Source organism: Cetorhinus maximus, chromosome 6, assembly GCF_964194155.1.
Source record: "Cetorhinus maximus chromosome 6, sCetMax3.hap1.1, whole genome shotgun sequence".
Classification (NCBI taxonomy): Eukaryota; Metazoa; Chordata; class Chondrichthyes; order Lamniformes; family Cetorhinidae; genus Cetorhinus; species Cetorhinus maximus.
The window spans coordinates 14,940,950-14,950,860 of NC_135884.1; the positions used below are offsets into that span (position 1 = coordinate 14,940,950).

General features: G+C 44.1%; 1 protein-coding gene across 1 annotated transcript in view; it reads left to right on the top strand.

Moving 5' to 3' along the window:
- LOC144681562 (sodium-coupled neutral amino acid transporter 3-like) overlaps positions 1-4,004 on the top strand; it is a 142,812-nt gene extending 138,808 nt beyond the window's left edge. The window contains exon 16 of the mRNA XM_078543245.1: positions 3,294-4,004. Coding sequence (XP_078399371.1) covers positions 3,294-3,398 — 105 coding nt within the window. The 3' untranslated portion in view covers positions 3,399-4,004. The remainder of the gene's footprint in view (positions 1-3,293) is intronic.
- Positions 4,005-9,911: the final 5,907 nt, after the last annotated feature.

Genomic DNA, 9,911 nt, shown 5'->3' on the forward strand with positions numbered 1-9,911 from the left:
CCTGTCTTCCAGGCAGGCAAAGAGAGCCCCCCCTCTCCCCTAGCCTGCCTGAATGCAATGGCAGCCACAGACTGCTCTTTGGAAGGGTTCCTTCTGACCCCCCCACCTCCACCTCCCTCCACCCCCCAGCCACCACCCCCACACTTCCCCCACCACCAACCTCCCGCTCCCCCCCCCACCCAGCAATAGTGGCCTAGCTGCTGGATTAATTTTTTAATTTTAATTTTAGAAGTTTGGAGAGAGGGCAACTCCATTTTGAAGCACCTCCTCTCTCAATTAACCTGCTCTGGCATTGAGCTTCTGCTTTCAAGCTGGAGGACCTCCCATTGGCCCTCCAGCCTCAAGAGCCCGCCCACCATACTTAGAGGACAGGCTCACCATCCAATTGAGCACTGATTGGCCAACTCAGGGAAACTCACTGCCAAGTGACAGTTTCCGACACAGGATGTGGGATTTTGACCCCCATTTAACCTTGACGGTGGGGTCCAGAAGCCCACAGGGAAAACCCTGTCCTCACGATGACCTGCAGCACTTTCCAAGAATGGTATTGAATTTCAGTCTCTATTATGTAGACAGGCATCATCCAAACTGCCCAACAGGAACTGGCATATAGACCAGCTTTTTGGTATCAGACATGAGTGAACTGCTGCGTATATACAGGATCTAACACTAAGACACCAATGCCAGAAAGGGGGTAATCGACCCACTTTTAACTGGAATGTGTCATGCTTGTGAGTCCTACATTTCCGGTGCAGTCTGCCCACTGATGTCATGCTTTTTAGGCAGTGTGTATCTGCAGCATAGGCTACAGCCAATCCAAGAATATGGAGCAGAAACTACACCAGTTAGGGTCACATTCATGACCCTGGCATAATAGGGACAGTTTAAGGACAAATTTATTGGATTTTGGTCAGAGGCAGTTGGAGGGAAAACATGTTTACAAATGGACTCAAAAGCCTAGACACAGTGGCAGAATGATTGGGCGACCATTAGATGCCACACTTAGGACAGAGTAAATGTTTGTCGTATTCTGTTCAAGGCAAAAAAAAAGAGGTGGTATGAACTGAATGCAGCTTACTTAAGGGAGCAACTTTCTAAATCCAACACAGGCATATGCGTTCGAGAAGAAAACCTTTTTGGTTCTTCTCTCCTTCATCTCACTGGCTCTGTCTAAGGAACGGAAATGTAAGCACAGATTGCACTGACCCAGAATATAGTTGTCATTGGAAAGGCAGGTTTTAAAATGTACAAGTGAACACTATTAACTTTTGGGATTGACACAAAGAGATATTTGCATGGCAGATGTGGGTGGAGTTTGGTTACTAGGAACGTCCTGATAATGAGCTTATTGTGCCATTCTGCTCATGTTTATTTTACTGTTTTGAAGGGGGTTTTTTTGCCATGTGATGTTTGTTCCTCCTTTGTTCATCAGGGGACTGAAATAGCTCACTGTTAAGCAGGGATAAAATTAGAGTGAAAGGGACAGAGGGGCAGAGTTCTTAAAATGCATTCAGGAGAAATTTTTTACCAATATGTAACAAGCCCTATAAGAGAGGGGACTGTTTTGAACTTGGTTTCAGGGAACGAAGCTGGGTAAGTGGAAAAGGTATCAGCTGGGAAGCACTTTGGTGGAAGCGATCATAATTCGTTTAGATTTAGGGTAGTTATGGAAAAAGGTAAGGATAGTCCAGGAATAAAAGTTCTCTGTCGGGAAAAGTTTACTTTATTAAGCTGAAATGCGATTTAGCTAAAGTGAAATGGAAACATGAAGATAAATCAGTGCCAGATCAGTGGAAGGCATTCAAGGAAGAGAAAGTGAGGGTTCAGAGATAGTAAAGAAAAAGGGTGGGATGAACAAATCCAGAGCCCCCTTGATATCAAGTGGCTTAAGGGAGAGGATAAAGAAAGAAAGGGAAGCTTATTATTGACACCAGGGGCTCAATACTGCAGTAAACCAAGAGGAGTATAAATGAAATTAAAAAGTAAATTAGAAAAGCAAAGAGAGGGCATGAAAAAATATTGACAAGTAAAATCAAGGAAATGCCAAAAATTTCTTATAAATGTATAAAGAGGAAGAGGGTAACTAAAGTAAGAGTCCAGCCTATTAGGGAGCATAAAAGTAGCCTGTATGTTGAGGCGCAGGACCTTGGTTTGGTAATAAAACAAATGAGAGGGATAATACTGACATTGCAATCAGGGAGGAGTGTGTAACATTAGATGAAATTAATATAGTGAGAGAGGAAGTATAAAGGCGTTTAACATCTTTGAAAGCGGATAAATCCCCAGGCCCAGATGAAAGACATCCCAGGCTGTTAAAGGAAGCAAGAGAAGAAATAGCAGAGACTCTAGCCATCATTTTCCAACCCATTCTGGCTACCGCCATGGTGCCAGAGGACGCGAGGACTGCTAACATTGTAGTTATTTTAAAAAGGGAGAACGGGATGGACCAAGTAATTACAGGCCAGACAACCAAACCTCAGTGATGGGAAAAATATTAGAAAACTTCTGAAGTTTAGGATAAATCTTCATTTAGAAAGACAGCCAGCATGGATTTGTTAAGGGAACGTCATGTCTGGAGGGTCAAAAGGTCTATGTGGATTTTAGCGAGGTTTTTGATAAGGTCCCACATGGCCGACTGGTCACGAAAGTAAAAGCCTGTGGGATCCAAGGCAAAGTGACAAGTTGGATCCAAAACTGACTCAGAAGCAGGAAGCAAAAGGTAATGATTGATGGGTAATTTGGTGACTGGTAAGATGCTTCCGGTGGGGTTCTGCAGAGCTCAGTACTGGGTCCCTTGCTTTTTGCGGTAGGTATCAATGGTTTGGATTTGAATGCAGGAGGTAGGATTAAGAAGTTTGCAGACGATAGAAAAATTGGCCAAAGAAAACTGGGGACAATGGGAAGACATCAGTGGATTAGCCAGGTGAGCAGAACAGTGGCAAATGGAGTTCAATCCAGAGAAGTGTGAGTAATGTATTTGGGGAAGACTAACAAGGCAAGGGAATAGACAATAAATGGTAGGATTCTGAGAAGTGTAGAGGAACAGAGGCTCCCTGAAGATGGCTGGGCAGGCAGATAAGGCAGTCAAGAAGGCTGATGGGACACTTGTCCTTTTCAGCTGAAACATAGAATATAAGAGCTTAGGGGTTATGCTGGAATGGTATATAACACTAGTTAGGTCACAGGTGGAGCTCCCCCACCCTTTACACCGGCAGGCCCCATGCTAAGTTTGGGAGCTTGGCCCTTTCTTCACATGTTAACCATTTCTTCCTCCTGTTTGCTGTATTTTCCAGGCTGCTTGTTTTGCGGGTCTGGGAGTTCTCTTCATGACCATGAGCCTCAGCTTCATTTTCATCGACTGGTCCACAGGAGGTGGCAATGTGAACGGAGGCCACTAGACAACAGAGTGCCTCCTCCACTGAGAGCTAAGTGCCCCCTCCACACCCCCTCAACCTCAAGGAGCAAGATAATCGCTGTAGAAAACTGCCAACAAACCCCAATGCCCACCCTGCGCCCTCTGTAATGAGACACACACTGGTAGTACTGTACATATATATAGTTTTGCACACCAGCAATTTTTATACCATATAACTGTATAGTGATGAATTGATGAAAATGCGTGCATGAGATTTTATAAAACTGCAACATTTCTAAGTTATTTTGTATAGATCTAGGACACAGGCAGCATTTTCAGAGTTATAGTCTGTGAAATAACTGGCTTAGTATAGTGTAGGGTCACAGGTATCGTTGCCTGGGGCCTGAATTTAGCACCTTGGGTATACTGGCGGCTAAGTCTTGTTTTTATAATATATATTTTACATTGTGCTCTTTTGACACAACTGAACACTATACAGAAGCATGTTTAAAGATGATTCGGAACATTGCAAAACAAAAAGAGATTTTGAACAGCCATTCACGGTTCCCATTTCCAACGGCCCTGCTAAATGCTGTGTGCACTTTTTGTTATAGATAAGAGCAGTTCTGATGCCTGATTACTTAATTTTAACAAAAAAAAGCCTTTGACGTCTCGGTAGGTAAATGCATTGCATGGTATAGTGGTGAACCATCTATGCCTGGCCGTTCTCCTGGTGCAAAACTCTCTCTGTGCTGAGTGAGCTGGTCTCGGTCAGGTCCTGGTAAGGGAGTTCCCTAGGCTAGTGAGGGGAACAAAATCGGTCGGGGGGCTCCACTATCCACAACTCTGCAGAATATTGTAGATCCTGAATCAAATCATGCTGAAGCTCAACTGTTATGCCTCCATGGTGACATAGCCTGTAGACTCACTGGCCACTCGCATGTGGAATCTGGCCACTTGGGTGAGGTACGAGAAGACTGACCTCACCTGTCAAATTATAATTTAGCATGTCACATGTTGAGCAATGTAGATATATATATTTTAAATGATTCAGAGGTAGATATTTAGCAGATTAATGGAGCGCTTAGATTTTGCTCTCTAAATACACAGTAGTGGGAAGATTGCTCTTTGATATGAAGATGGTCCTTTTTGGCCTTCATCTCACATAGATGACGAGCTCAGCAGTGCTAGTGGAAAGCTTGCTGGCCTGAATATTCATTCGTGAAAACAGTAAGTTCACAATAAAGTTTGGAAAACAGACGGCTGTTTATGGTGGGCCGTTTTGACAGCGGGAAACACTTCCTCACTAGCAGATATGCGGCTTCCCAGTCTGTGAGGCTGCTTTACACAATTTGTAAGACTTGCCTGCAAGCCAGCCTGGTGAAGCTTCTTGCTGCACTGTGCACTGGACTGGAAAACCAGGGTTGCAATCCAGGAGACTACTCCTGAAAGATGAGCCAGTTCAACATCAGCAGTGCTATCAAGCGGCACTTGCTTAGCAATAACCTGCTCACTGATGCCCAGTTTGGGTTCCGCCAGGGCCACTCAGCTCCTGACCTCGTTACAGCCTTGGTTCAAACATGGACAAAGGAGCTGAACTCCCGAGGTGAGGTGAGAGTGACTGCCCTTGACATCAAGGCCACATTTGACCAACTGTGGCATCAAGGAGCCCTCGCAAAACTGAAGTCAAAAGGAATCAGGGGGACAATTCTCCGCTGGTTGGAGTCATACCCAGCACAAAGGAAGATGGTTGTGTTGAAGGGTCATTCGGACTCGAAACGTTAACTGTGCTCCTCTCTGCAGATGCTGCCAGACCTGCTGAGTTTTTCCAGGTATTTTTGTTTTTGTTTAAGATGGTTGTGTTGTTGGAGGTCAATCATCTCAGCTCCAGGACATCATCGCAGGAGTTGCTCAGGGTATTGTCCTCGGCCCAACCATCTTCAGCTGCTTCATCAATGACCTTCCTTCCATCATAAGGTCAGAAGTGGGGATGTTCGCTGATGATTACACAAGGTTCAGCAACATTCACAACTCCCCAGATACTGAAGCAGTCCATGTCCGCATGCAGAAAAACCTGGACAATATCTGGGTTTGGGCTGACAAGTGGTAAATAACATTTGCGCAACACAAATGCCAGGCAATGACCATCTTCAACAAGAGAGAATCCAACCATCTCCCCATGACGTTCAATGGCATTACCATCACTGAATCCCCCACTATCAACATCTTGGGGGTTACCATTGACCAGAAACTGAACTGGACTAGCCACATAAATACTGTGGCTACAAGACCAGGTCAGAGGCTAGGAATCCTACAACATGTAACTCTCCTCCTGACTCCCCGAAGCCTGTCCACCATCTGCAAGGCACAAGTTAGGAGTATGATGGAATACTCCCCACTTGCCTGGATGAGTGCAGCTCCCACAACACTCAGGACAAAGCAGCCCACTTGATTGGCACCCCATCCTCAAACATTCACTCCCTCCACCACCGATGCACAGTAGCAGCAGTGTGTGTACCATCTACAAGATGCACTGCAGGAATTCTCCAAGGCTCCTTAGCCAGCACCTTCCAAACCACGACCACTATCATCTAGAAGGACAAGGGCAGCAAATAAATGGGAACACCACCATCTGGAAGTTCCCCTCCGAGTCACTCACCTTCCTGACTTGGAAATATATCACCGTCCCTTCACTGTCACTGGGTCAAAATCTTGGAACTCCCTTCCTAACAGCACTGTGGGTGTACCTACATCACATGGACTGCAGCGATTCAAGAAGGCAGCTCACCACCACCTTCTCAAGGGCAATTAGGTATGGGCAAAAAATGCTGGCCCAGCCAGGGAAGCCCACATCCCCTGAATGAATAAAAAACATAGTTGAGTGATGTACAAGGAATTGATTGCATCATTTCTCAAGCTAAAATACTCAGGATCAAATAAAGATATTTCTCACCCATGTCTTTGTTTCCACCAACCCATCCACCGAAGAATGAATTACTACCACCTATCAGATGCAGTGCCCAGCAGAGAAAAGGCACTGGGATAGAAAAGAAAGGTAAGGTGAGGTGAGAGTGACTGCCCTTGACATCAAAGCAGCATTTGAGCAGGTCTGGCATCAAGGAGCCCTAGCAAAACTGGAGTCAATGGGAATCGGGGAAAACTCTCCACTGGCTGGAGTCATACCTAGCACAAAGGAAGATGGTTGTGGATGTTGGAGGTCAGTCATCTCAGCTCCAGGACATCACTGCAGGAGTCCCTCAGGGTAGTGTCCTCAGCCCAACCATCTTCAGCTGCTTCATCAATGACCTTCCTTCCATCATAAGGTCAGGAGTGGGGATGTTCGCTGATGATTGCACAATACTCAGCACCATTCACGACTCCTCAGATACTGGATCAATCCATGTCCAAATGCAGCAAGACCTGGACAACATGCAGGCTTGGGCTGACAAGTGGCAAGTAACATTCGCTCCACACAACTGCCAGGCAATGACCATCTCCAACAAGAGAGAATCTAAACATTGCTCCTTGATATTCAATGGCAGTACCATCACTGAACCCCCACTATCATCATCCTGGTGGTTACCATTGACCAGAAACTGAACTAGACTAGCCATATAAATATTGTGGCTACAACAGCAGGCCAGAGGCTAGGAATCCTGTGACAAGTAACTCACCTCCTGACTTCCCAAAGCCTGTCCACCATCTACAAGGCACAAGTCAAGAGTTTGATGGAATACCCTCCCCTTGCCTGGATGAGTACAGCTCCCACAACACTCAAGAAGATTGACACCATCCAAGACAAAGCAACCTGCTTGATTGGCACCACATCCACAAACATTCACTCCCTCCACCATTGATGCACAGTAGCAGCAGTGTGTACCATCTACAATATGCACTGCAGGAACTCAACAAGACTCCTTAGACAGCACCTTCCAAACCCACGACCACTACCATCTAGAAGGACAAGGGCAGCAGACACATGGGAACACCACCACCTGGAAGTTCCCCTCCAGCCAGTTACCATCCTGACTTGGAAATATATCACTGTTCCTTCACTGTCACTGGATCAAAATCCTGGAACTTCCTCCCTAAATCCACTGGGTGTACCTACACCACATGGACTGCAGCAGTTCAAGAAGGCACCTCACCACCACCTTCTCAAGGGCAATTAGGGCTGGGCAATAAATGCTGGCCTATGCAGTGAAGCCCACATCCCTTGAATGAATAAAGGGAGAGGCTGATTCCTGCAGTATTCCTGCTATTGTGAAGGCAGTCATCTGCTAGAAACAGTGAGCAGAGCAAATATGTTCCATCCCCTGTATGGCACTGATAGTACTCACAACAGTGGTCAGTCCATCAAGAAGATAGTCCAACCCCTCAGGAAGATGGGCCAGCCCATTATGAAGATTGGCCAGCCCATTAGGAAGATGGACCTGCTATTACACCTTCCCAGTGGTAGAGTAATATCTGTTTGTAGGATGGAGAGATGGGAGAGGGTGGATTTAACAATTGCCATTTGAAAGAAAAAAACACATTTCCATGAATGATTTTTTTTTATTAAACTAAAAATGTTTTAGTTTAAATGTAGGGGAAAGGAGGTAATTCTCTAATGCATTTAATGATTTCATCTAATGTCTGAATTTTAATAAGTAAATTAAGTGATTCATTCTTCACTGGGAACGTAACCGTGAACTGTTAATATAATGGGTGTGCAGCAAAATGGCTACTGGACAGTTAGTACATTACTTATCTTCTTATGGTTCAGAAACATCTCAGCACTTTTATAAAGTAATAATTCTGAGGGCAAAGGATAAAAATTATTTTATTTTGTGACAATAATGTCAACGACATTGATTAAATGAAAGCTGGGTTTTATTTTTGATGCGTGTAGTCTATGCAATATTAATAGTGTTGGTGGAAACCTCCAGTAACCTTTGCTCTAAAGCTTTATGGATTTATTTTTGTTAGATTGCATTAGTCATGTTTAGAAATGAAGCTCATCTGTCAGATTCCTATACACAATATTTATATTTTATTAAATGTGTAATTAAATTTTAATTTAATAGAAAATACAAAGGTTTAAAGATTTTTAATATTTTATGTTCTGCATAGCTGTGGAAAAGCCTTATAGAGCTGTATCTGGCTGTGTGAAAAAAAACTATGTATGTTTTTGTAGTTGACTGTTTGCAAAATTACACAACATACTTCTGTCTTGTATTAATCCTGTGCAAGTACTCTGTAAATTATAACGCTGAATCTTTTTGAATGTACAGTATTCCACATGAGATGTGTGTCACATGATGTGTGTTGGGGGGGAACTAACATACATGATATGTTCAAGATTGGCATTTTCCACTTACCCACCTCAGCAATACAACTTTGCTCAGCTTTTACAAAGCACATAAGAGATCCAAGTCACTTCCTTGTAAATATGCCTTAGGCCTTTTGTTTCTGATCTGCCAGTGTGTCATTCTTTAATTCTTTAATCCTGCAATGTGTCAGGGCACTTGCCTCCTTTTCTTCAGTGTGCCAGACCCTTTATCCCTCATCCTGTTGCTCAGTCAGTCAGCCTCCAATCCTGCCACTTCTGCTGTTCGCTGTATTGGTTAGTTTTGGTCCTTAAACATATTTATTTTTGTCTTGTCATTCAGTGTGTTAGTCAGGCTCCAGCCTGTCAATGTATTCAGCTTTGACTCAGTAGTTAGCACTCTCACCCGAGTCAGAAGGTTCTGAGGCCAAGTCTCACTGTTGCGTGAAGCTAACACCTCAGTGCATTGTTGAAGGAGTGCTGCACTGTTGGAGGTCTCGTCTTTTGGATGAGGCATTACGCCAACTGCCCTCTCGAGTGGATGTAGGAAAATCCCAGGGCACTATTTTGAAGAAGAGTTTGCTTGGCCAATATTTATTCCTCAGCCAGCATCAGTAATAAAAACGATTATCTGGTCATTATCACATTGCTGTTTGTAGCCGAACCTTGTCATGTGCAAATTGGCAGCTATGTTTCCCAGATTACAACAGTAATTACAAATCAAAAGGAGCTAATTGGCTGTAAAGCTCTCGAGGTTATATAAGGTCCTCAGCTTGTGCAAGAAACTATACAAATATAACTTATCCCTTTTATACCTCCTTCCGCTGTTGAGTCTCAATTAATTGAAACCCTTAAAGCTTAATTCTTCCTCCGTGCCATCAGTCTGTAATCCTTCAGTGCATCACTCCTTCCACCTTGTGCTGTTCATTGTTAATTTAGTGTCCAAAACTAAATTTGATTATTTGCACCTATCCTGCCAACCAGCTTCTTGTCCTATCTTTGATTTTATTTCCACTCCGCTTTTTTTTCCTTGTGATCTGCCTCAAGCCAAGAGGCCCTCTCAGACTTAGAGAGTGGACCCTGTCCTGTCCTCTGGCTTTTTCCCACCAATTGGTTTCCCTTTTGAGATGGGGATCCTATTTTATTTACTGTTCTGTCATGGAGCCAAAGACTTTCAATCAGTCTGTAGCCACCTCATTACTCGTCTTGGGGCTGTAATAGTCTATAATTTTATTTGAATCTTAAAAT